This window comes from Salmo trutta, chromosome 1 (assembly GCF_901001165.1).
Source record: "Salmo trutta chromosome 1, fSalTru1.1, whole genome shotgun sequence".
Classification (NCBI taxonomy): Eukaryota; Metazoa; Chordata; class Actinopteri; order Salmoniformes; family Salmonidae; genus Salmo; species Salmo trutta.
In genome coordinates, this window is record NC_042957.1 from 66,294,598 (window position 1) to 66,322,399 (window position 27,802).

The window sequence follows — 27,802 nt, forward strand, 5'->3', positions numbered from 1 at the left end:
TTTATTAAGTTGTAATCAGGTGGGAGAGTTTGATCATTAACACCTGAAGAACTGAAGCTTGGTTTTATCATTCTTTTAGAAAAACCAAACACTTGTGTGTATGACAGGGATGATGTGCTGGAGGCTGAGAGGGTACACTTTTAGAAAATAAGGTGCTACCTAGAACCAGAAAAGGTTCATCACTTTGAAAATAACTATTTTGGGTTCCAAGTGGAACCCTTCCACTAATATCTTTCCACTAAGGTTCTATGTGGAACATTTTCACCACTAACAGGTTCTTAGTAAAGCCTCGTTCACCCCAAAGGGTTCTACCTTGAACCAAAAAGTGTTATCTATGGGGACAAACGAAGAACCCTTTTAGTTCTAAAGGTACAGAGACATGCGTGCTGATGCTTGGGTTCACTGCGACAGAGGCTACGTACCAAATGGCACCCTATTCCCTATATAGTGGACTACTTTTGACCATGGACCCTGGTAAAATTGAATGCACTATAAAGGGAATAGGGTGCCATTTAGGACGTAGCCCAGGTAACAGAATGGATGTGCTACAGCAGCTAGAGGGTTAAAAGTAGAGAGGCGTGTTCTGCTGCCTGGGTCCACTGCAGACATACAGAGACACAGCCTACTAATTTAAGTTAGCTGTCTGTCTGCCGATGAACATTGGCTCTGAGGGGAGCAGAGCTAGAAATGATTTGTGAGCTCAGTGTGCTGTTTCCCAAATGGCACCAATTGGGCTCTGGTCAAAAGTAGTGCACTGTATAGGGAATAGGGTGCCATTTGGGATGCAGATCAGTGTTCTGCATCCATTACAGCTTCTTCTCACAGAAGCCATGACCTCCAAGATACAATGCTTATGGAGCGTTTAGAAAAGGTTTGTCTCTCAATCTAGAACAGCTTTCTGAATGAAATAGAAGTGAAAGTGTGTCATGGTGGGTTAGAGATGAAGCTGTGAGGTTTCTGGCTGAAGGAAGGGAATAAAGGTCTATATATGTAAACTGTATCTCTGTTTAAAGGGGCAGTCTGCGATAGAGACATCCGTTATAATGTTTTAAATTCCCATTGAAATGCCTCATTAGCTTGGTTCAACTGTCATACCACATCAGAACCCAAAATATAAGCTTTTTTTTACTCCACAATGTAATTGTAAAACAAACACTGTATATCCTCAAAACATGGTTAAAACTATCATTGATCTAAAGGATGGCGAGTCCTTGCATCCATAGCTCTGTCTATACATTGAGAGTAGTTACATATTGTATCTCGAGTCCCATCCCTCAGCTGTTTACCAAATCAGTGGCAGGGTGATCCTTTGTTGTTGTTTCAACTCCAGATTGCCTCTTTAATAACTCTATGACTATATGCTTACAGCAAAACAGCAATGGTTAGGCCTTGTAGAAAATATATATTATACTGTACCTGTCAGAGAACCTGCTACAAAACAATGGGTTAGGTGCTTATATGGGTGAGAACAAAGGATGTTTGTGTTTAGATGTACTTGAATCTGTCAGCACAGAACATTACTGCTTTGTAGCTATTGAAATCAGTGCCTATACAAAAGTGTTCCCCAAAAACAGAACATGCCTGTCACTTGTTGACTGAAAATCACTACAATTTAGCTTGTCCAGCTGGCTATAATACTTTGACGATAATTCATTATGCAACAACTGTCCTGTGTCAATAGAAAGAAAGGAATTTATCACAACCGCCTTGAAACATTCTCACACTTCATCTTTTGATTTGGAACTTTAAGTGAAACAGATGGAAGAGAGGGGGGGAGAGAGATAATGAGAGAGAGAGAGAGAGAGAGAGAGAGAGAGAGAGAGAGAGAGAGAACAATATGAGGAGAGGTACACAATGGGAGATATTGCCATTCAGTGGAGACAATGTATCTGTCCAATAAAAACTGTGGTGGGCTTGAATGTTTTGCGTTCAAGCTAGATTGCAATGGATTGTTTGATGAAGCTACTATTGAACAAAAAACAACATAATATCTATCTTTATAGGCCCATGTTTAAAACATACAAGTACTGTATATACGCTGTACATTCTACGTTTCCTCTGTAAACAACAAGCAGCAGTATAGCTCCCTAACTAATACAGTAGATCCTTGTACAGGCATTGCACTGGAGTGTCAATATGGTTTAATCCATTGATACATGTTCAATAAATAAACATTGTTTGTAGCTGCCTGGAGGGTTGAATATTTACAATGCAACGTTCATTAAAGCATTAACTTATTTCATTACAAAAATGTAGAACGCTAGAGCGGAAATGTATATTAGAAGTGTACAAGACAGATCAAACTATATGAAATTACACAGAGTAGCAGCTCACTATGTTGCCATGTTCTTTAGATCTTTCTGTCTCTGTGGTCACTTTATAGCAAAAGTTACATTTTAATACTGTACATTATAGGTGCGTTCGTAAATTCACTTTAGAGTGTCAGAGTGCACTCGGAGTGTGCTTTGAGTGTTCGTAAATTCAGAACGTTGTCAGATTGTCCGTTCATAAATTCAGAGTGTTTCGCTCTCGGAGCGTTCAGAGCACACACTGGACACTCTGGCCGAGGTGTAGGGTTGATCTGGGCATTCTGACTTCACATCGGCAGTCAAGCACCCAAGCCAACTGGCTAAACTTGCTTAGCTTGCTTGCTAGCTACTTCCAGACACAAATGAGAGAACACCTCACTCTGAACATGTTACTCACCCTTGCAGAGCTGATAGAAGCGCTAGAGTGTTTTCATGTTATCAAGAGGGTTAGTGACTAACTGTGTTACTGGCAACAATTAAGTTCTGCTTTTTAGCCGATATTTACTTTCATCTGTCATAACAACCGAGTTTAGGCAGTTCGTAAATTCATAAATTATTCTGCGCTCTGGCACTCTCCAACCAGTGGTCTGAAATTGAAGTAAGTTGCCATGGTGAATTTACTAACGCACCATATATCAGGGCAGTCCTCAAGTGCCACAGAGTCTGTTGCTTAGTAACGCATGATATGGACCAGGAGAGCGGACACTCTCTGCAATCAATGACAGAAATGTATCAGTTAAGGACCAAAGAAAGGAAAATCTGTGGCCCTCGAGGACTGCTCAGAGATCTTGCCTTACATCTTTATCTGTACACTTAAAACCAAGCAGTGTAGTGCAGTGTTTCCCCTTCCACCATTACTTAGGCGGGGTGCCCCACTCTTATTCCTCTGTATCCTTAACTCTGTTGCCCCCACCACCAGCCTCAATTTAGTTTATCTTCAGTTGGATTCTATAAAAACATGTATGGTTTTGGCAGCCTTTGTTGAAGATTCCCCTGGACTTCTGTTTCAATCTTTTCTGATCTGGTCTGTTCTAGTGGAGTCTACTACTAGTCTAAGGGCTCCATGGAGTCTGGCTCTGTGTCCATACAGGTCTCCCAGGGGTTGATCTGGTCAGGTCTAATCTGATCTACTACTACTAGTCTAAGGGCTCCATGGAGTCTGGCTCTGCGTCCATACAGGTCTCCCAGGGGTTGCGTGGCATCTGAGGCATGGAGATGATCAACAGGCTGAGACCACTGAAGACCAGGAGGACGAAGGAGGTGCAGGCACATTCAAAGGACCAGGAGTAGTAGTACTGTTCCCAGACGGTCTCCTCGCTGTCAATCATCCGCTTGGTGGAGTTCCGCATCACCTCAACAGAGATGATGATGCAGAGACCTAGAGGGAGAAGGGGTACAGGTGACGATGGATGGATGGGCAGACGGAAAAATGGATGGAGACACGGAAAGAACAAACTAATTAACGAACTAACAAACAAATGAACAAATAACTGATGAACCTGGATAGACAGGCAGAAAAATGTACAATGTTCTTTGTAGTCATGCCTGATGTATGATGTGAATATCTCAGTCAAAGTAGATGTGTCTGACCTGCGAAGGCAAAGAACATCCCAGCAGGCCTCAGCAGGTAGTCCCTCCCCTTCCCGAAGGAGCACACGACACACAGCAACCCCAGGATCATGAAGGCCAGGCTGAACACAGCGATGGCCGCTGCTGAGAGGTTGTACTCTGAGAGTGAGAGTGAGAGAGCGAGTGAGAGGGAGAGAAAGAAAGAGAGAGAGAGAGAGGGAGAGTTAACCTGGATTATTTTCAGTGGAGAGATAATGTTCTGGAATGGGGAGATACTACCTCAACTTGTCCAATAAGAACACATATTCCCATTTTTCTGTTGCAAAACGTTTTGCAACGGTGTGTCTTACTGAAAAAATGAACATGGCATGGCCAGTTTAACATTGCTTATGACAGTGCTAATAAGTCAACTTTGAGGTTTTGTATTGTAATGTTTTGTATTGTAATGCTAGAAAGAAGGATCCTCAAGTCAAGCATTTCGGAGGATCAGGGGCCCTCAATCTGTTTATCTTACCATCTTGATTTCCAACAGAAAATCATTCAGTTCTTACTGTAACTCATCTCCCATTCTAAGGCATTGGAACTCCCACTAACCCATCCCCCTCCAATTAACCTTAATCAGCATGAAGAGAATACAGAAGATTGCCCTCTTGAACAGTGTCTTCGTTAAGCATCACTGACTATATAGTTAGCCTGGTTGAACCAGCAGACTGAATGGTGCGATCCCCACTGTGTAATGTGGTCTGTGTGTAGCTGGTGTAGAGGAGTCAGGTGCAGGACAGCAGATATGAGTAAATAAATGTCAAAGACAATACAAAATAAGCGAGCCCACATAAACAAACCGTATTACACAAAAACAATCACTCACAAACAAACATGGGGGAACAGAGGGTTAAATAATGAACAAGTAATTGGGGAATTGAAACCAGGTGTGTAAGACAAAGACAAAACAAATGGAAAATGAAAAGTGGATCGGCGATGGCTAGAAGGCTGGTGACGTCGACGTCGACCGCAGAACGCCGAACGCCGCCTGAACAAGGAGAGGGACCGACTTCGGCGGAAGTCGTGACAGTACCCCCCCTTGACGTGCGGCTCCAGCAGCGCGCCGACACCGACCTCGGGGACGACCCGGAGGACGAGGCGCAGGGCAATCCGAATGGAGACGGTGGAACTCCCGCAGTAACGAAGGGTCCAAGACGTCCTCCACCGGCACCCAGCATCTCTCCTCCGGACCGTACCCCTCCCACTCCATGAGGTACTGAAGGCCCCACGCCCGACGCCTCGAGTCCAGGATGGCTCGAACAGCATACGCCGGTGCCCCCTCTATGTCCAGAGGGGGCGGAGGAACCTCCCGCACCTCAGACTCCTGGAGTGGACCAGCCACCACCGGCCTGAGGAGAGACACATGGAACGAGGGATTAATACGGTAATCTGGGGGAAGCTGTAACCTATAGCATACCTCGTTCAGTCTCCTCAGGACTTTGAATGGCCCCATAAACCGCGAAGCCAGCTTCCGGCATGGCAGGCGGAGGGGCAGGTTTCAGGTCGAGAGCCAGACCCGGTCCCCCGGTGCAGACACCGGGGCCTCACTACGGTGGTGGTCGGCGCTCGCCGTCTCCTCTGAGCGCTTAAACCATTCGTCCACCGCAGGAGCTTCAATCAGGCTCTGATGCCACGGTGCCAGAACCGGCTGGTCCTGGCAATATGACCGCAGAAACCTACCCACATCCTGGTTTACTCTCTTCGCCTGCCCGTTACTCTCGGGGTGAAAACCCAAGGTGAGGCTGACCGAGACCCCCAGACGTTCTATGAACGCTCTCCAGACTCTGGACGTGAACTGGGGACGCCGATCAGAGACTATATCCTCAGGCACCCTGTAGTGCCGGAAGACGTGAGTGAACAGGGCCTCCGCAGTCTGTAGGGCCGTAGGGAGACCGGGCAAAGTGAGGAGACGGCAGGACTTAGAAAACTGATCCACAACAACCAGGATCATGGTGTTGCCCTGTGAGGAAGGAAGATCTGTCAGGAAGTCCACCGACAGGTGTGACCACGCCGTTGTGGAACGGGTAGGGGTTGTAACTTCCCTCTGGGCAGGTGCCTGGGAGCCTTCCACTGGGCGCACACCGAGCAGGAGGAAACATAAACCCTCACGTCCTTGGCCAAGGTGGACCATCAGAACTTCCCACTAAGGCAACGCACCGTCTGACCGATGCCAGGGTGACCAGAGGAGGGTGACGTGTGGGCCCAATAGATCAAACGGTCGCAGACAGCAGACGGAACGTACAGGCGCCCAGCTGGACACTGGGGGGGAGTGGGCTCTGTGCATAACGCCCGCTCTATGTCCGCGTCCAGCTCCCACACCACCGGTGCCACCAGGCAAGAGGCCGGAAGTATGGACCGCTCCTCTGTGTCATACATCCGGGACAGTGCGTCTGCATTAGCATTCTGGGAACCTGGTCTGTAGGACAGAGTGAAACAAAACGGGTAAAGAACTGGTCAGTCCAGATGAGAAAAGGGTGTTTAGCCCCCTCAAGCCAATGTCTCCACGCCTTCAGAGCCTTGACAACAGCCAACAGCTCCCGGTCCCCCACATCATAGTTTCACTCCGCCGGGCTGAGCTTCTTCGAAAAGAAAGCACAGGGGCAGAGCTTTGGTGGCGTGCCCGAGCGCTGAGAGAGCACGGCTCCTATCCCAGCCTCGGATGCGTCCACCTCCACTATGAACGCCAAAGAGGTATCCGGATGAGCCAGCACGGGAGCCGAGGTAAAACAGAGCCTTCAGCTGACCAAAAGCCATGTCCACCTCAGCCGACCACTGCAGCCGCACCGGTCCCCCCTTCAGCAGTGAGGTAATGGGAGCTGCTACCTGACCAAAACCCCGGATAAACCTCCGGTAGTAGTTGGCAAACCCTAGAAACCGCTGCACTTCCTTTACCGTGGTGGGAGTCAGCCAATTACGCACGGCTGAAATGCGGTCACTCTCCATCTCCACCCCTGAAGTGGAAATGTGGTACCCTAGGAAGGAGACGGACTGTTGGAAGAACAGACATTTCTCAGCCTTGACGTACAGGTCATGCTCCAACAGTCGACCAAGCACCTTGCGCACCAAGGACACATGTTCAGCGCGTGTAGCGGAGTATATCAGAATGTCGTCGATATACACCACTACACCCTGCCCGTGCACGTTCCTGAAAATCTTGTCAACAAAGGCCTGGAAGACTGATGGAGCATTCATCAACCCGTACGGCATGACAAGGTACTCATAGTGCCCTGAGGTGGTACCAAATGCCGTCTTCCACTCGTCCCCCTCCCGGATACGCACCAGGTCGTAAGCGCTCCTGAGATCCAATTTTGTGAAGAAGTGCGCCCCGTGCATTGACTCAATCGCACTGGCGATGAGAGGCAGCGGGTAACTGTTCCTCACAGTGATCTGACTGATACCTTGATAGTCAATACACAGGCGCAGACCCTCATCCTTCTTCTTCACAAAAAAGAAACTCGAGGAGGCAGGTGAAGTGGAGGGCCGAATGTATCCCTGCCCCAGGGATTCGGAGACATATGTTTCCATAGCCACTGTCTCCTCCTGTGACAGAGGATACACCTGACTCCTGGGAAGTGCTGCGTCTACCAGGAGATTTATCGCACAATCCCCCCGTCGATGAGGTGGTAATTTAGTCGCCCTCTTCTTACAGAAGGCGAGAGCCAAATCGGCATATTCTGAGGGGATGCGCACGGTGGAGAACTGGTCTGGACTTTCCACCGTAGTCGCACCGATGGAAACCCCCACACACCTCCCTGAGCACTCTTGTGACCACCACTTGAGAGCCTTTGTTGCCACGAAATAGTGGGGTCTTAATAGGCCAACCAGGGTAGGCCCAGCACCACGGGAAATGCAGGAGAATCAATAATGAAGAGACTGATTCCCTCCTTATGACCCTCCTGCGTAACCATGTCTAGTGGAGCGGTGGCCTCCCTAATCAGCCCTGACCCTAATGGTCAACTATCTAGGGCATGCACAGGGAAGGGCATATCCACAGGAACAAGGGGGATCCCTAAACTATGGGCAAATGACCGGTCAATAAAATTCCCAGCTGCGCCTGAATCTACGAGCGCCTTATGCTGGGAATGCGGGGAAAACTCAGGAAATGAAATAAACACATACAGGTGAGCAACAGGGGGCTCTGGGTGAGCCTGGTGCCGACTCACCTGGGGTAACATGACAGTGCCCTGCCTGCTGCCTCGACTCCCTGAGGAACCCCCCCAGCACCAACCAGCAGTGTGCCCTCTGCGGCCACAGATGGTGCAGGGAATGGCCCCTCCTCCAGTCGCCCTAAGTGCAGCACTTCCCAGCTCCATGGGCGTCGGAGCGGAGGTGCTGGGGGGTGGAACTGACAGGCCCCGATCCGGACGTCCGCGGGCAGTCAGCAGGTTGTCCAAATGTTTCAATATGGTCGCGTGCTGCTGGACACGCTCCTCTATCTCCACAGGGAGGGCGTCTGCTCCTGCTGACTCCATTCTTTGGGTGAGTGATTCTGTAATGTGGTCTGTGTGTAGCTTGTGTAGAGGAGTCAGGCGCAGGACAGCAGATATGAGTAAATAAACGTATTTTACAAAAAAATGTCAAAGACAATACAAAATAAGCGAGCCCACATAAACGGACCGTATTACATAAAAACAATCACTCACAAACAAACATGGGGGAACAGAGGGTTAAATAATGAACAAGTAATTGGGGAATTGAAACCAGGTGTGTAAGACAAAGACAAAACAAATGGAAAATTAAAAGTGGATCGGCGATGGCTAGAAGGCCGGTGACATCGACCGCCGAACGAACAAGGAGAGGGAACGACTTCGCCGGAAGTCGTGACACATTGTTTCACTGATCTCAGCATTCAGTCTGGTTTAACCATGCTACAATACACTAAAACTGTCTATTAGCACTGCTTCTAGCAGAGGAGTAATGAAGTCTTGTCTCCAGGTGACTCATCCGACTCTCCTCTCTAACCCCCCCTCCAATCCTCCAGGCCCATTGTACAGACTACGATAAGCCAGGGCTCACTTTCCCGTCGTAACGCCCTGACTGAGCAGCAGGAGAGCATGGAGCGTGAAGTAAGCGTGATCGTTCTACTCAAGTAGCTACTTTTGTCATGGCTTGGCTGTGGAGAGACACAGAGGGAGACATGCAATCTGTGTCTACATGCGTGTGACCTCAGACGTTAGGGTGGGCTGCATCTGCCTGTGATACCAACCTGCTAGGGATTATTATGGATGCGTCCCAAATGGCACCCTATTCCTTATATACAGTAGTGCACTACTTTTGACCAGAGTCCGTAGAGGCATTTGGGACATAGGCACAGCCAATAGGTCCACATGGCAAAGTGACGTTTTCAACTAAATTCACGCAAGCAGGGATGAGAGGGTACGGAAGCAACCTTTCCTCCGTTGTAACATCTGCTTCCAATTCACACTCTCAAACACGTAGATCCCCTGAACGCAGCTCACTTTCCAGCCCACTTTCCAGCTCACACTCTCAAACACGTAGATCCCCTGAACGCAGCTCACTCTCCAGATCCCAATCGCCTGAATTCTGATCACCTGTTCACACACCTGTATGTCATTATCACACACTATTTAGTTCAGTTCTTTGCACCCCATCATTGTGAGGTATTGTTTGTTTTGTGACACACTTCTATTTGGAGCTCTGGTTTTCCAATAATTTACTCCTCCTGTGTATGATAGTTTTTGCCTGCCTCACAAACGACGCCTTTTGCCTATTCCCTACCTGTACTTTAGCCTATCGGATTTCCTGCTATCAACATATTGCCTAATCTCCCGGACAACGTTATTAGCCTTTTCCCTGCCTGTACTGTTGCCTTTTTGGACCCCCTGTATATGACCTCCTGCCCCTGGACCCAGCTACCTGCCTCCTCCTGTGTATGACCTTCTGCCTGCCCCTGGACCCAGCTACCTGCCTCCTCCTGTGTATGACCTTCTGCCTGCCCCTGGACCCAGCTACCTGCCTCCTCCTGTGTATGACCTTCTGCCTGCCCCTGGACCCAGCTACCTGCCTCCTCCTGTGTATGACCTTCTGCCTGCCCCTGGACCCAGCTACCTGCCTCCTCCTGTGTATGACCTTCTGCCTGCCCCTGGACCCAGCTACCTGCCTCCTCCTGTGTATGACCTTCTGCCTGCCCCTGGACCCAGCTACCTGCCTCCTCCTGTGTATGACCTTCTGCCTGCCCCTGGACCCAGCTACCTGGCTCCTCCTGTGTATGACCTTCTGCCTGCCCCTGGACCCAGCTACCTGCCTCCTCCTGTGTATGACCTTCTGCCTGCCCCTGGACCCAGCTACCTGCCTCCTCCTGTGGTCCTTTACAATAAACGCCTGCTGCTCCCTGCGCTTGAAACTGCTCTCTGTCTCCCCTCGTGTTCATTACAATAAGGACACACATAGTTAAAACATGTTTTATTATTACTGGATTCTAGCTCCTGTACAAACGTCACCAGTCAACTCCATTAAACTCAAAGGTTACTTCACCTTTAACCAGTAAATCCTGCTGATGGCTTTCTACCTGTCTGTCTTAATGAGTGTTACCATGCTTATAGCATACTCTGCACACAATGTATATTTGTAAGGGGTCTGCAGTAGTCTCCTAGAATAGCATCTGTTTTGAGAAGAGCAATGTGAGATGCGGAAAGAACTCGTTTTTTCCCTGAAGCGGGGATAATAACTAATAGCAGGCACGTCTGGAGTGTGTGTGTGTGTGTGTGTGTGTGTGTGTGTGTGTGTGTGTGTGTGTGTGTGTGTGTGTGTGTGTGTGTGTGTGTGTGTGTGTGTGTGTGTGTGAGAGAGAGAGAGGGAAAGGGAAAGGGAAAGGGAGAGAGAAAGTGTTGGCCAATCACAGAGGGTACCATTCATGTCTGTGTTTTGACTGAATGTGTTTTATTGTCATGCTGAGAGCCCAATGAGCAGTACCACAGACACATAGTATACATCTCATTCCTATTCACCATGCCTCCCCCTCTACAGCATAGGCCCCTCATTGCATGAAAACAAGGATATACAGTTCTGATATTTAAGGAAATGCACCATATTTGAGGGAATTGTACTCATGTATTACTCAATTTACAACTCAAAACTCAAGTTGTAAATTGCTTAAAATCGCCACAGAGAATTTCACAGTGGTGAAACTGACCGAATGTATATATATATATATTTTTTTTACAAAACCTTGTGTTGCACTGTGGCTCATTCACCGGAAGCCTGTAACGAAGGAGAGAGAGAGAACTCACCTTTCTGAGTTTTGGCTTCGAACCCTTTGGCCTCTTCTTCCTTAGTGAAGTGTTTGAAGTAGGAGCAGTTCTTGGCTGCGGAGGGAAAGAGATGAAAACATTTATTGAAGTGGGTGCAGGTGCATGGAGGCACTGGGTTGTATCTGCCTCCCAATGCTCCAGCACTACCAATGAGCCTGGCAGCCATTTTATTTTCTCAAAGACCACTTCCGTGGTTGCAGTCGCACTGTGAGGTCTTCTAGGCAGAGAGCTCTGTAAATGTTGTAAATCATTTTGTTATTTTTTGTGTTTTAGAGTGATGGAGAGGTAAGGTATATTTCCCTGGACAGAGTGATGGAGCGGTATGCATGTATAGACCAAGGAGACCCCTCTTCCTCTCCCTCTATCCCCTCTACTCTTCTTCCCTCCTCTTCCCCTCTCCCTATCTCCCTCTCTTGCTCCCTCCCTTTCCCCCTATCCTCTCCTCCCATGTTTGTTCCCCAGGATGGAAAATCACTAAAGAGGTAGCCTAGCAACAGGCTGCTCAGTTTTTTTTGCTGGTGTTTTTTCAAGTAAAGGCCCATGGAATGGGACAGGAAGGGGAGGGGGGCAGTGGAGAGGATGTGGAGGTTAGAGCATGCTGAAGCTTTCAAGCATGAATATCAGCTCCATTTGGCTAGCCTATTTCCATCAGAGAGGTGATTGTACTGTATATGTGCCTGTGTCAATGCAGGCCTGAAGAGAAGACTTGTGGTAAGAGATACTTGGTCTGACACTTATACTGAGGATATACTGTGGTTCTGCTTTATCTTGCTGTATCTTGGCTGAACCATTGAACCATTACAAACAGCTGAATGTTGTCTCTTTAATCCAGCTAGATATCATACTGTACAAACAGCTGAATGTTGTCTCTTTAATCCAGCTAGATATCATATTGTACAAGCAGCTGAATGTTGTCTCTTTAATCCAGCTAGATATCATACTGTTCAAACAGCTGAATGTTGTCTCTTTAATCCAGCTAGATATCATATTGTACAAGCAGCTGAATGTTGTCTCTTTAATCCAGCTAGATATCATACTGTACAAACAGCTGAATGTTGTCTCTTTAACCCAGCTAGATATCATATTGTACAAGCAGCTGAATGTTGTCTCTTTAATCCAGCTAGATATCATATTGTACAAGCAGCTGAATGTTGTCTCTTTAACCCAGCTAGATATCATACTGTACAAGCAGCTTAATGTTGTCTCTTTAATCCAGCTAGATATCATACTGTACAAACAGCTGAATGTTGTCTCTTTAATCCAGCTAGATATCATACTGTACAAGCAGCTGAATGTTGTCTCTTTAATCCAGCTAGATATCATATTGTACAAGCAGCTGAATGTTGTCTCTTTAATCCAGCTAGATATCATACTGTACAAACAGCTGAATGTTGTCTCTTTAATCCAGCTAGATATCATATTGTACAAGCAGCTGAATGTTGTCTCTTTAATCCAGCTAGATATCATACTGTACAAACAGCTGAATGTTGTCTCGTTAACCCAGCTAGATATCATACTGTACAAACAGCTGAATGTTGTCTCTTTAATCCAGCTAGATATCATACTGTACAAACAGCTGAATGTTGTCTCTTTAATCCAGCTAGATATCATATTGTACAAGCAGCTGAATGTTGTCTCTTTAATCCAGCTAGATATCATACTGTACAAACAGCTGAATGTTGTCTCGTTAACCCAGCTAGATATCATATTGTACAAGCAGCTGAATGTTGTCTCTTTAATCCAGCTAGATATCATATTGTACAATTAGCTGAATGTTGTCTCTTTAAGCCAGCTAGATATCATATTGTACAAGCAGCTGAATGTTGTCTCTTTAATCCAGCTAGATATCATATTGTACAATTAGCTGAATGTTGTCTCTTTAAGCCAGCTAGATATCATATTGTACAAGCAGCTGAATGTTGTCTCTTTAATCCAGCTAGATATCATACTGTACAAGCAGCTGAATGTTGTCTCTTTAATCCAGCTAGATATCATATTGTACAAGCAGCTGAATGTTGTCTCTTTAATCCAGCTAGATATCATATTGTATACGCAGCTGAATGTTGTCTCTTTAATCCAGCTAGATATCATACTGTACAAGCAGCTGAATGTTGTCTCTTTAATCCAGCTAGATATCATACTGTTCAAACAGCTGAATGTTGTCTCTTTAATCCAGCTAGATATCATATTGTACAAACAGCTGAATGTTGTATCTTTAACCCAGCTAGATATCATACTGTACAAACAGCTGAATGTTGTCTCTTTAATCCAGCTAGATATCATACTGTACAAACAGCTGAATGTTGTCTCTTTAATCCAGCTAGATATCATACTGTACAAACAGCTGAAGGGTGTCTCTTTAACCCAGCTAGATATCATACTGTACAAACAGCTGAATGTTGTCTCTTTAACCCAGCTAGATATCATACTGTACAAACAGCTGAATGTTGTCTCTTTAATCCAGCTAGATATCATACTGTACAAACAGCTGAATGTTGTCTCTTTAATCCAGCTATATATCATACTGTACAAACAGCTGAATGTTGTGTCTTTAATCCAGCTAGATATCATATTGTACAAACAGCTGAATGTTGTCTCTTTAATCCAGCTAGATATCATATTGTACAAACAGCTGAATGTTGTCTCTTTAATCCAGCTAGATATCATACTGTACAAACAGCTGAATGTTGTCTCTTTAATCCAGCTAGATATCATACTGTACAAACAGCTGAATGTTGTCTCTTTAATCCAGCTAGATATCATACTGTACAAACAGCTGAATGTTGTCTCTTTAATCCAGCTAGATATCATACTGTACAAACAGCTGAATGTTGTCTCTTTAATCCAGCTAGATATCATATTGTACAAGCAGCTGAATGTTGTCTCTTTAACCCAGCTAGATATCATACTGTACAAGCAGCTGAATGTTGTCTCTTTAATCCAGCTAGATATCATATTGTACAAGCAGCTGAATGTTGTCTCTTTAACCCAGCTAGATATCATATTGTACAAACAGCTGAATGTTGTCTCTTTAATCCAGCTAGATATCATACTGTTCAAACAGCTGAATGTTCTCTTTAATCCAGCTAGATATCATATTGTATACGCAGCTGAATGTTGTCTCTTTAATCCAGCTAGATATCATATTGTACAAACAGCTGAATGTTGTCTCTTTAATCCAGCTAGATATCATACTGTTCAAACAGCTGAATGTTGTCTCTTTAATCCAGCTAGATATCATATTGTACAAACAGCTGAATGTTCTCTTTAATCCAGCTAGATATCATACTGTACAAACAGCTGAATGTTCTCTTTAATCCAGCTAGATATCATACTGTACAAACAGCTGAATGTTGTCTATTTAACCCAGCTAGATATCATACTGTACAAACAGCTGAATGTTGTCTCTTTAACCCAGCTAGATATCATATTGTACAAACAGCTGAATGTTGTCTCTTTAACCCAGCTAGATATCATATTGTATACGCAGCTGAATGTTGTCTCTTTAATCCAGCTAGATATCATATTGTACAAGCAGCTGAATGTTGTCTCTTTAATCCAGCTAGATATCACACTGTACAAACAGCTGAATGTTAGCCTGGTCTCAGACCTGTTGGTGCTGTCTAGCCAACTATTGTGGCCACTGTGGTACAGGAGCACAAACAGGTATGGGATCAGGCTAACTTTATACCTCTCCTGGGACTGGAACTAGGACTGTTTAAAGTAGGGAAGGTAAAGAAAGGCAGTTTCATCAGGCTATAGAGCCCTCAAACTCTACTCTGGACCTGGAAGCCAGTTCCGCTGTGTTTTTTATTGTTGCCCTCCAATCAGGGACTGATTTAGACCTGGTAAACCAGGTGTGTGCAATTAATTATCAGGTAGAACAGAAAACCAGCAGGCTCCGGCCCTTGTAAGGTAAGAGTTGAATACCCCTGCTCTAAAGGCACCCTTGCTTTGTGTTGCCAACCACTGAGAGAGCTACTCTTTGCCATTACAACAGCACTCAACATATACTGTACACAGGCTGTGAAGACTCACATGGTGCTGATATGTGAGATTCTGGGGATAATATTTGGGGCCGTATCATTGAAACTTAATTCTAGTGAAGTAGGCAATTAGGAGGTGGTATCGCCTGTCAGTTTCGGTTTTCATTCCTCCATTAGACCTCCTCATCCTCTTCTTTCTCTATCCTCCCTATTCATCTTCCTCTGTTTCCTCTACTCCCTTCTCCAGGCTGTATCACAACCGGCCGTGATTGGGAGTCCCATAGGGCGGCACACAATTGGCCCTGCGTTGTCCAGGTTTGGCCGGGGTAGGCCGTCATTGTAAATAAGAATTAGTTCTTAACTGACTTGCCTAGTTAAATAAAGATTTAAAAAATATAATTCTCCTCCCCCTCCTCTATCCTCCCGATATTCCTCTTCATATCATTACTCCCATCTCCCTCTTCCTCCCTCCGTTCCTCATCCGTCCTTCTTCTTTCTTTCCTCTCCTCCTCATCCATCTTCTTCCTTCCTCCTCTTCACTTGTCCTTAACTCTCTTCCCTCATACTACATCCTCTTCCTTTCCCTCTGCCACAATGGATGTGGTGTCCTACACATGAGGTAATGGTCTTCAAAATGAATTGACTTTTAACAGGTTTACTTGTGTTTTCTACTCTTTCCAATCAAAGTGGAAGAAGTCCACTACCTTTCTGCCCTCAATTTAACCCCTGGAAATGGCTTCCTTCTGGTAGCAGTGCTTAAGGGGAGATGGCATTGTCAACAGGAGAACAATGGCTGTATGAGAGGGAGTGGTGAGGAGAAAACGGTTCTTTTTAAGTCCAGGTGCAGAATGACTGTCAGATTCTGGGTCAATGTGAATCGGGGGGCTTTTAAAAAGGCTAACCTGCACCAAGCATTCATAACTGGGTCACAATGGCCTAGGATGGTACTCAGGGGTGTGTGTGTCTGTGCATGTGCATGCGCGTGTGTGTGTAATTTTAATGGCATAACCCTCCTGAGAGAACAAAGTTACAATCTGTGGTTTAGTTCAAAATAAAAACAAGTCCCATTACTAGAGTTGTCCTGTTACCATCTTACTTTATCACCTCCATCACCACCACGGTCACCATTACCATCACCACCACCGTCACCATCACCATCACCCACACCGTCACCATTACCACCACCACCAAAATCACCGTCACCATCATTGAATCCACACACCTGCCAGGTTGTTTTCTGAATGCTACAGTTAGTCACACACAACCCCCTGCTGTCAGCTAGTCTGGGCTCCGTGCCAACAACCAGGACAAGCAAACACAAAGCGGAAAAATGGATTAGGTGTTTAAGTGCCAACATGTTTGCTCAAGGCTACATCTGGGCATTTAAAGAAACTCACCACTTTAGCCCTACCTATCTCTCAACTGAGCAGGCTGAGAAACTGGTGTGAAATTGGGGCACCTGTCTCATGGCACATGGGGTGAAGGTGGAGGTGGATGGGGAAGCGGACCTGGAGGTAGGGAGGGTCTGTCTTGCTTGACTATCTGGGGGAAGGCTCACCTTCTGCGAGGCTGAGGATGAGGGAGGGAGGGGACTGGTAGGGAAAAAGGTATGGGGAGGGAGGGATGGAGGGAGGGAGGGAACAGGTAGGGAGAAAGGCACAAGGAGGGAGGGATGGAGGGATGGAGGGGACAGGTAGGGAGAAAGGTATGGGAGGGAGGGATGGAGGGATGGAGAGAGGCAGGGGACAGGTAGGGAGAAAGGTATGGGGAGAGAGGGATGGAGGGATGGAGGGATGGAGGGGACTGGTAGGGAGAAAGGTATGGGGAGAGAGGGATGGAGGGAGGGAGGGGACTGGTAGGGAGAAAGGCACGGGGAGGGATGAATGGAGGGAGGGAGGGATGGAGGGAAGGAGGGGACAGGTAGGGAGATAGGTACGGGGAGGGAGGGATGGAGGGAGAGAGGAGACAGGTAGGGAGAAAGGTATGGGGAGGGAGGGATGGCGGGAGGGAGGAGACAGGTAGGGAGAAAGGTACAGGGAGGGAGGGATGTAGGGAGGGAGGGGACAGGTAGGGAGAAAGGTACGGGGAGGGAGGGAGGGTTGGAGGGAGGGAGGGCAAAGGTAGGGAGAAAGGTACGGGAGGGAGGGAGGGAGGGAGGGAGGGAGGGAGGGAGGGAGGGAGGGAGGGAGAAAGGTATGGGAGGGAGGGAGGGAGAAAGGTACGGGAGGGGACAGGTATGGAGAAAGGTACAGGGAGGGAGGGAGGGAGAAAGGTACGGGAGGGAGGGATGGAGGGAGGGAGGGGACAGGTAGGGAGAAAAGTACAGGGAGGGAGGATGGAGGTAGGGAGGGGACAGGTAGGGAGGGAGGGAGGGAGGGAGGGAGGTACGGGGGGAGGGATGGAGAGAGGGAGGGGACAGGCAGGGAGAAAGTTATGGGGAGGGATAGAGGGAGGGGACAGATAGGGAGAAAGGGATGGGGAGGGATGGAGGGAGGGAGGGCAGTTAGAGGAGTCTGGGATGGAGCGGTCATGCCCATAACGTGCTCAATGACCCCCATTTTTCAGATTAATTTTCTAAACTTAATTTTCAAGCCCACTTTTTATCATAATTATTTCTAAAAAGAGTATCCCCCTCCCCTTTTCTCCCTAGTAAGTGGTTTCTTCCAAAGTGACCAAAGAGCAAAGATATGCTAGGCAGGATGTTAGATACTCTAGTGGTGCAGGACGTTAGATACTCTAGTGGTGCAGGACTTTAGATACTCTAGTGGGGCAGGATATTAGATACTCTAGTGGTGCAGGATGTTAGATACTCTAGTGGTGCAGGACATTAGATACTCTAGTGATGCAGGATGTTAGATACTCTAGTGGTGCAGGACGTTAAATACTCTAGTGGTGCAGGACGTTAGATACTCTAGTGGTGCAGGACGTTAGATACTCTAGTGGTGCAGGATGTTAGATACTCTAGTGGTGCAGGACGTTAGATATTCTAGTGGTGTAGGATGTTTGATACTCTAGTGGTGCAGGATGTTAGATACTCTAGTGGTGCAGGACGTTAGACACTCTAGTGGTGCAGGATGTTAGGTACTCTAGTGGTGCAGGACGTTAGATACTCTAGCGGTGCAGGACGTTAGGATACTCTTGTGGTGCAGACAGTATCGTCAGTGGAGGAGGAGAGAGAGTGTTGAGTGACACACATAGCGTTTGATTTCCACCCTGACATCGCTCGTCCATATGTATTTTGTCTTAATTCATTCCTACTTAGATTTGTGTGTATTGGGTATATGTTGTGTAATTTGTTAGATATTACTTGGTAGATATTACTGCACTGTCGGAGCTAGAAGCACAAGCATTTTGCTACACCTGCAATAACATCTGCTAATCACTTGTATGAGACCAATACAATTTGATTTGATCTGCCGGGGATGGGCAGGATTCACAGGATTCGCAGGAGGTATGTTTTTAAATAAATTTGATCAAGCTTTGTAGCCTATTGACTCCTTCTTGATGAATAAATAAAAAATCAAATAAATTGTTTCTCTGTAATAACTAACAATTGAATTAAAATGGCTTTAGCTAGCCAGCTAGATAGGTTCCCAATCTCCCAAACTCATAACTAACTACCAAGCCATTTCAGGTTGTCATGTAAAATAATGGGTGCATGACACCCTGCCTACATCAGTTGCCACAACATGGCTTTTTGACAGCTTATTTAGTTCATCTGAATTTACACTACAGTTCCAGAACACCGGGGTTGAGAAACACTACAGTTCCAGAACACCGGGGTTGAGAAACACTACAGTTCCAGAACACCGGGGTTGAGAAACACTGCAGTTCCAGAACACTGAGGTTGAGAAACACTACAGTTCCAGAACACTGAGGTTGAGAAACACTACAGTTCCAGAACACCGGGGTTGAGAAACACTACAGTTCCAGAACACCGGGGTTGAGAAACACTACAGTTCCAGAACACCAGGGTTGAGAAACACTACACTTCCAGAACACCGGGGTTGAGAAACACTACACTTCCAGAACACCGGGGTTGAGAAACACTACAGTTCCAGAACACCGGGGTTGAGAAACACTACACTTCCAGAACACCGGGGTTGAGAAACACTACACTTCCAGAACACCGGGGTTGAGAAACACTACACTTCCAGAACACCGGGGTTGAGAAACACTACAGTTCCAGAACACCGGGGTTGAGAAACACTACACTTCCAGAACACCGGGGTTGAGAAACACTACACTTCCAGAACACCGGGGTTGAGAAACACTACACTTCCAGAACACCGGGGTTGAGAAACACTACACTTCCAGAACACCGGGGTTGAGAAACACTACACTTCCAGAACACCGGGGTTGAGGAACTACAGTTTACATCCATCTCCATTTATCCAGCTGTGTCTCATCCTGAACTAATTGCCTTGATCAGGGACTCCAAAAATACTACCCTCCTGAGAGTTAAGCCAATAACCATCTGGTCCCTTCCTTCCAAATGAACAGGTAATTCAACTGTCTACTCTCTACTGTCTATCTGTCTGTGAGGCACTTACATTCCTCCCAACACACACACACACACCACACAGAGAAACAGACACACACACACACACACACACACAGAGAGAGAGAGAGAGAGAGACACAGACAAAGACACACACACACGAAACCATACATCACTCCAATAATATGCCCCTAATGTTATTTCCTGGCTGAAGTGATGGTGGTGTTCATTAAAGTGTTTGTTCAATTTAAAACCAGTCAAGAAGTCATGCATCATTTATAGGGAAGGTCAGTTTAAGAAGTCATCAAGGCATCTTGTTGCGGGGGACAAAGCCTTGTAATTACGGCGGTAAATGACAAAAGTGTACGGCGAACAGGAGTGAACAGAAATGAACGGGAGCGCATGCCACACGTTGATCAGCTCCAATCGTTTCGGAATGCAAAGCATGTTATTAAGGTGAGTCACCCTGACTCCCACCATGGGTAGACATTTAGGTGGGTATAATCCTGTTGTGTTTTTCACACAATTCAATCACAGACTATTCTTTGCTGGCGCTGCGCTGTGTTGATGTATTCTGCCTCACATCCACCCCCTGTCCAACCCCCAGCCCCAACAGTGTGTCTTAATGAGCAGCTAACACATAACATCAGGTGACTGTGTGGCTGGAAACCTGGATAAATCCCATTATGCCTCACTTTCCTCTGGGTCACTAACAGCCCCTAATCTAACAGGAGGATGAAGAAATGTCCCTGTCTCCAAGGGCCCTCGCTGTGTTCTACAGGAGCACCATCGAGAGCATACTGTCGGGCTGCCTCACAGCCTGGTACACCAGCTACACGCAACAGACTGGCCAATAGCTTCCAACCCCAGACCATCAGGCTGCTGAATAGCCACCACTGTTAAGGCAAGGGCTGATTTCAAGGTTTTACTGCTAACCTACAAAGCATTACATGGGCTTGCTCCTACCTATCTTTCCGATTTGGTCCTGCCGTACATACCTATACGTACGCTACGGTCACAAGACGCAGGCCTCCTAATTGTCCCTAGAATTTCTAAGCAAACGGCTGGAGGTAGGGCTTTCTCCTATAGAGCTCCATTTTTATGGAATAGTCTGCCTACCCATGTGAGAGACGCAGACTCAGTCTCAACCTTTAAGTCTTTACTGAAGACTTATCTCTTCAGTAGGTCCTATGATTAAGTGTAGTCTGGCCCAGGACTGTGAAGGTGAACGGAAAGGCTGGAGCAACGAACCGCCCTTGCTGTCTCTGCCTTGCCGGTTCCCCTCTTTCCACTGGGATTCTCTGCCTCTAACCCTATTACAGGGGCTGAGTCACTGACTTACTGGTGTTCTTCCATGCCGTCCATGGGAGGGGTGCGTCACTTGAGTGGGTTGAGTCACTGACGTGGTCTTCCTGTCTGGGTTGGCGCCCCCCCCTTGGGTTATGCCATGGCGGAGATTTTTGTGGGCTATACTCGGCCTTGTCTTCGGACGGTAAGTTGGTGGTTGTAGACATCCCTCTAGTGTTGCGGGGGCTGTGCTTTGGCAAAGTGGGTGGGGTTATATCCTTCCTGTTTGGCCCTGTCCGGGGGTATCATCAGATGGGGCCACAGTGTCTTCTGATCCCTCCTGTCTCAGCCTCCAGTATTTATGCTGCAGTAGTTTATGTGCCGGGGGGCTAGGGTCAGTCTGTTTCATCTGGAGTATTCTCTTGTCTTATCCGGTGTCCTGTGTGAATTTAAATATGCTCTCTCTAATTCTCTCTTTCTCTCTTTCTTTCTTTCTCTCGGAGGACCTGAGCCCTAGGACCATGCCTCGGGACTACCTGGCATGATGACTCCTTGCTGTCCCCAGTCCACCTGGCCATGCTGCTGCTCCAGTTTCAACTGTTCTGCCTGCGGCTACGGAACCCTGACCTGTTCACCGGACGTGCTTGTTGCACCCTCGACAACTACAATGATTATTATTATTTGACCATGCTGGTCATTTATGAACATTTTAACATCTTGACCATGTTCTGTTATAATATCCACCCGGCACAGCCAGAAGAAGACTAGCCACCCCTCATAGCCTGGTTCCTCTCTAGGTTTCTTCCTAGGTTTTTGGCCTTTCTAGGGAGTTTTTCCTAGGGAGTTTTTCCTAGCCACCGTGCCTCTTTCACATGCTTTGCTTGCTGTTTGGGGTTTTAGGCTGGGTTTCTGTACAGCCCTTTGAGATTTCAGCTGATATACGAAGGGCTATATAAATACATTTGATTTGATTTGATTTGATTTGATCACTAGTAAGCTACCTGAATTTCACTGTACCCTGTAATTACATCTGTAACCCTGTACATGTGACTATTATACAAATCTAATAGCCTAACCACTGATCAAAACGTTATGGACTAAATGTTCAAATCCTGTTGCTGCAGGATTATTTTTGCTGTGACAATATAGGTCAGATTATGATCCTACATCTGTCTGTAGTGAAGTCTATAACCACCAAACACAACTGGATCCACAATACCACAGATTGTGGTTGAAAGGTATGCAGCAATGCATTGAATGGCAGCAATTGTCCCAGTGAATTTCCTCCTTGAACAAGACCATGTGGCATCTAATCGAACACCCATTCACAGGCAGTATTGAGTGAATACTGGCCTGAACATAGCTGAATAGTCACTTCCAACACTGACAATGTTGTAATTATTCAAAGCCAATGCTATCTTTATACTTGCACTTACAAATAAATGTATTCTCATGTCCATATCTGTAACCTTGAATTATTTACATAGTTGCATATCTCCATGGCTTCCACAGCTGTATTTAGACAGTTCCCCCTGCCTGTCTTCCACATCCCCATGGCTTCCACAGCTGTATTTAGACAGTTCCCCCTGCCTGTCTTCCACATCCCCATGGCTTCCACAGCTGTATTTAGACAGTTCCCCCTGCCTGTCTTCCAAATCCCCATGGATTCCACAGCTGTAATTAGACAGTTCCCCCTGCCTGTCTTCCACATCCCCATGGCTGCCACAGCTGTATTTAGACAGTTCCCACTGCCTGTCTTCCACATCCCCATGGCTTCCACAGCTGTATTTAGACAGTTCCCCCTGCCTGTCTTCCAAATCCCCATGGCTCCCACAGCTGTATTTAGACAGTTCCCCCTGCCTGTCTTCCAAATCCCCATGGCTCCCACAGCTGTATTTAGACAGTTCCCCCTGCCTGTCTTCCAAATCCCCATGGCTTCCACAGCTGTATTTAGACAGTTCCCACTGCCTGTCTTCCACATCCCCATGGCTTCCACAGCTGTATTTAGACAGTTCCCACTGCCTGTCTTCCAAATCCCCATGGCTTCCACAGCTGTATTTAGACAGTTCCCCCTGCCTGTCTTCCACATCCCCATGGCTTCCACACCTGTATTTAGACAGTTCCCACTACCTGTCTTCCACATCCCCATGGCTTCCACACCTGTATTTAGACAGTTCCCACTACCTGTCTTCCACATCCCTGTGGCTTCCACAGCTGTATTTAGACAGTTCCCACTGCCTGTCTTCTACATCCCCATGGATTCCACAGCTGTATTTAGACAGTTCCCACTGCCTGTCTTCCACATCCCCATGGCTTCCACACCTGTATTTAGACAGTTCCCACTACCTGTCTTCCACATCCCCATGGCTTCCACAGCTGTATTTAGACAGTTCCCACTACCTGTCTTCCACATCCCCATGGATTCCACAGCTGTATTTAGACAGTTCCCACTGCCTGTCTTCCAAATCCCCATGGCTTCCACAGCTGTATTTAGACAGTTCCCCCTGCCTGTCTTCCACATCCGCATGGCTTCCACAGCTGTATTTAGACAGTTCCCACTGCCTGTCTTCCACATCCCCATGGCTTCCACAGCTGTATTTAGACAGTTCCCACTGCCTGTCTTCCAAGTGTGAATGACTGAATGTAGTACATCTAGCACATCCAGTTTAGCGAGTCAATTCACACACCTCGGTTGGACTAGCGAGTCAATTCACACACCTCGGTTGGACTAGCTAGTCAATTCACACACCTCGTTTGGACTAGCGAGTCAATTCACACACCTCGGTTGGACTAGCGAGTCAATTCACACACATCAGTTGGACTAGCGAGTCAATTCACACACATCAGTTGGACTAGCGAGTCAATTCACACACCTCGGTTGGACTAGCGAGTCAATTCACACACCTCAGTTGGACTAGCTAGTCAATTCACACACCTCGGTTGGACTAGTGAGTAAATTCACACACCTCAGTTGGACTAGCGAGTCAATTCACACACCTCAGTTGGACTAGCGAGTCAATTCACACACCTCAGTTGGACTAGCGAGTCTGAATGTTAGTTTACGGAAGGCAATTTCCTAAACGGGGGTGATGTTGGAATTTTCAACATACTCTTTGAAGAGATAGGGTTTCAGACGTTTTTGGAAGACTGGCAGGGACTTCAGGGGGAAGGTGGTTCCACCATTTGGGTGCCAGGAAGGAGAAGAGCTTTGACTGGGCTGAGCGGGTGCTGACCTCCTGTTGGGGTGGGAGGGCCAAGAGATCAGAGGTGGCAGAACGGGGTACTCGGGTTGGGGTGTACAGTTTGAGCATAGCCATAAGGTAGGGAGAGACAGTTTCTCTTTCTGCTCCAGTAAGTACCATGGTCTGTAATGGATGCGAGCTTCGACTGGAAACCAGTAGGATGGGCTGTGGAGTGAGGTGACATGGGAGAACTTGGGAAGTTTGAACACAAGGGGGGTTGCGGTGTTCTGGATAAATTGCAGGGGTTTGATGGCACAAGCAGGGAGCCCAGCCAACAGCGAGTTGCAGTAGTCCAGACGGGAGATGACAAGTGCCTGGATTAGGACCTGCGCCACTTCCTGTGTGAGGTAGGGTCATACTCTATGGATGTTGTTGAGCATGAACCTGCAATACCAAGTCAGTGCTTTGATGTTTGCAGAGAATGACAGGATGCTGTCCAGGGTCATGCAAAGGTTCTTTGCACTCTGTGAGGGGGACACTGGAGTTGTCAACCATGATGGAGAGGTTATGGAGCGAGTAGGCCTTCCCCGGGAGGAAGAGCAGCTCTGTCTTGTCCACACTCACACACACAAACCAGCCTCTCTCTCGCTCTCTCTCTCTCTCTCTCTCTGTCTCTCTCTCTCTGTCTCTCTCACTCTCTCTGTCTCTCTCACTCTCTCTCTCTGTCTCTTTCAATCTCTGTCTCTCTCTCTCTCTGTATCTCCCTCACAGTTAAACCTGTCTCTCTCTCACTCTCTCAATTTCAATTTAAATGGCTTTATTGGCATGGGAAACATATGTTAACATGGCCAAAGCAAGTGAAATAGATAATAAACAAAGGTGAAATAAACAATAAAAATAACAGTAAACATTACTCTCACAAAAGTTCCAAAAGAATAAAGACATTTCAAATGTCATATTATGTCTATATACAGTGTTGTAATGATGTGCAAATAGTTATAAATAAACATAAATATAGGATGTATTTACAATGGTGTTTGTTCTTCACTGGTTGCCCTTTTCTTGTGGAAACAGGTCACAAAGCTTACTGCTGTGATGGCACACTGTGGTATTTCACCCAATAGATATGGGAGTTTATAAAAATTGGATTTGTTTTCATATTCTTTGTTGGTCTGTGTGATCAGAGGGAAATATGTGTCTCTAAAATGGTCATACATTTGGCAGGAAGATAGAAAGTGCAGCTCAGTTTCCACCTCATTTTGTAGGCAGTGTGCACATAGCCTGTCTTCTCTTGAGAGCCAGGACTGCCTTCATCATTCATTATCTTTTTGTTTTCTCATGACTTGGTTGGGTCTAATTGTGTTGCTGTCCTGGGGCTCTGTGGGGTCTGTTTGTGTTTGTGAACAGAGCTTCAGAACCAGCTTGCTTAGGGGACTCTTCTCCAGGTTCATTTCTCTGTAGGTAATGGCTTTGTTATGGAAGGTTTGGGAATCGCTTCCATTTAACTGGTTGTAGAATTTAACGTCTCTTTTCTGGATTTTGATAATTAGCGCGTATCGGCCTAATTCTGCTCTGCATACATTATTTGGTATTTTACGTTGTACACAGAGGATATATTTGCAGAATTCTGCATGCGGAGTCTCAAATTGGTGTCCCATTTTGTGAATTCTTGGTTGGTGAGCAGACCCCAGACCTCACAACCCTGAAGGGCAATGGGTTCTATAACTGTCAAATTTTATGTTCCCTTTTCATGTCAAAGAAAACCCTCTCTCTTTCTCTCTCTCTCTCTCTCTCTCTCTCTCTCTCTCTCTCTCTCTCAATTCAATTTCAATTAAGGGCTTTATTGGCATGGGAAACATATGTTTACATTGCCAAAGCAAGTGAAACACACATAGTTAAACCTGCCTCTCTCTCTCTCTCTCTCTCTCTCTCTCTCTCTCTCTCTCTCTCTCTCTCTCTCTTTCTCTGTCTCTCTCTCTCTCTCTCTCTTTCTCTCTTTCTCTCTCTCTCTCTCTCTCTCTCTCTCTCTCTCTCTCTCTCTCTCTCTCTCTCTGTCTCTCTCTCACACACACACACACACACATGCACACACACAGTTAGAGCTGCCCCACCCGCAGACACAGTAACTCTGGGGGGCTGTGTGTGTGTGTGTGTGTGTGTGTGTGTGTGTGTGTGTGTGTGTGTGTGTGTGTGTGTGTGTGTGTGTGTGTGTGTGTGTGTGTGTGTGTGTGTGTGTGTGCATATGAGAGTGCAGTACACTCACACCACTCACTCTCAGCTCTCTCTCCTCTACCCTCTACCCTCTGACATCTGAAGAGATGAATCTGGAAGTGGAGAGGGGCAGGTCTACTGTACGCTCAGACAGAAAAGCAGGGGGAGAGTCCCTGAATCCCTGACAAGTTAGCCAAATTCTAATTGGAAGGCCGCATATTGGTAAGGACCCCCACCAGCAACAACATGATACAATGAATGAAAGCCAGGAGATTAATATCTGCAGCTCATGTAACCCCTGACCCTTACTGTAGCTCACTAATAGAGACAGATATGGTCAAGAGCCCCGTGCCTCTGGGGAGACAGTACTAGACAGAGAAAGGGTTTAACCGTGTTTTTTTAGCCTCAGAAGAAACAGGGTTAGAAAAAAACCACCTTCCTGGCAAGCAGACACTAACACAGAGACAGGAGGGCAAAGAGCCATTTACTGCTCTGCTAGTTATTCAACTCTACCTGTGTCCCAAATGGCACCCTATTCCCTGTGTAGTGTCTGGTCAGAAGTAGTAGACTGTGTAGGGAATAGGGTTTCATTTGGGACACAGCCTTACACTAACTGACACAGAGGGTTAGAAACAATCACACTGCACCACCTGCAGGTTGGCATTTATTGGGATGACCCTTGCAGCTCTGCAGGGTGGTCACTACCTGGCACAGCCACAAAGTCATACATTTGTTTTTAAACCGAACCCTAACCTGAACTCTAACCTAAATCACACTGCTAACCTTATGCCTAACCCCAACCTGTGAAAAAAAAGCTAATTATAGTTTTCATAAATGTTTACGATATATAGCCAATTTTGACATTGCAGCTGGCCAAACAAGTGGACATCGCTCAGCTCAGCTCTGCCTGCAGGACAAGATTCATCCCAATAAACGTCGACCTGCGTACCACCTGGAGGATATACAGTAAAGGCCTCCTAGCTCTAGGTAGACTCCCTGACCCTAACAGAGACAGAGGGTAGAAGCAGCCCTTACCTCCGGGCAGACTGATGGGGCCACAGCCCTGGCCCTCTGGGTCCTCCTCCACCATGAAGACGGTCTTCATGCAGAGCTTCCAGAGGCCAAAGTGGACCGTCTCACAGGTGGCATTGAACTTGTCGAACGGCGGGCTCAGTACAGTCCAGTGGTCCGTCACCATGGCAGCCAGCATGCAGGAGATGCCCACCAGGATGACGAAGAACGTGATCTTCACCTTGGTCTTCTTCTCCTCCAACATGGTGCTGAGAGAGTGTATGAAGTGTGTGTGTGTTGTTGTGTATTATAGTAAAGGTCCCTGTGAGATTGTCTAGCTCCTAGAAAGCAGTATTAAGAATTAGTCTTCTCCAACAGCCTCAATAAAGCACGAAACGTCTCCTCTCTCTCTCTCCAGCTCTCTCCATCCACA

General features: G+C 46.8%; 1 protein-coding gene across 1 annotated transcript; it reads right to left on the minus strand.

Moving 5' to 3' along the window:
• On the minus strand, positions 1-27,802 carry LOC115205624 (voltage-dependent calcium channel gamma-1 subunit-like). The gene is made up of 4 exons (XM_029771799.1): positions 27,394-27,802; positions 11,171-11,245; positions 3,900-4,037; positions 1-3,687 (listed from the first exon to the last, which is right to left on the minus strand). The coding sequence occupies exons 1-4, from the start codon at positions 27,632-27,634 to the stop codon at positions 3,446-3,448; spliced, it is 696 nt and encodes a 231-aa protein (XP_029627659.1). The 5' UTR covers positions 27,635-27,802; the 3' UTR covers positions 1-3,445.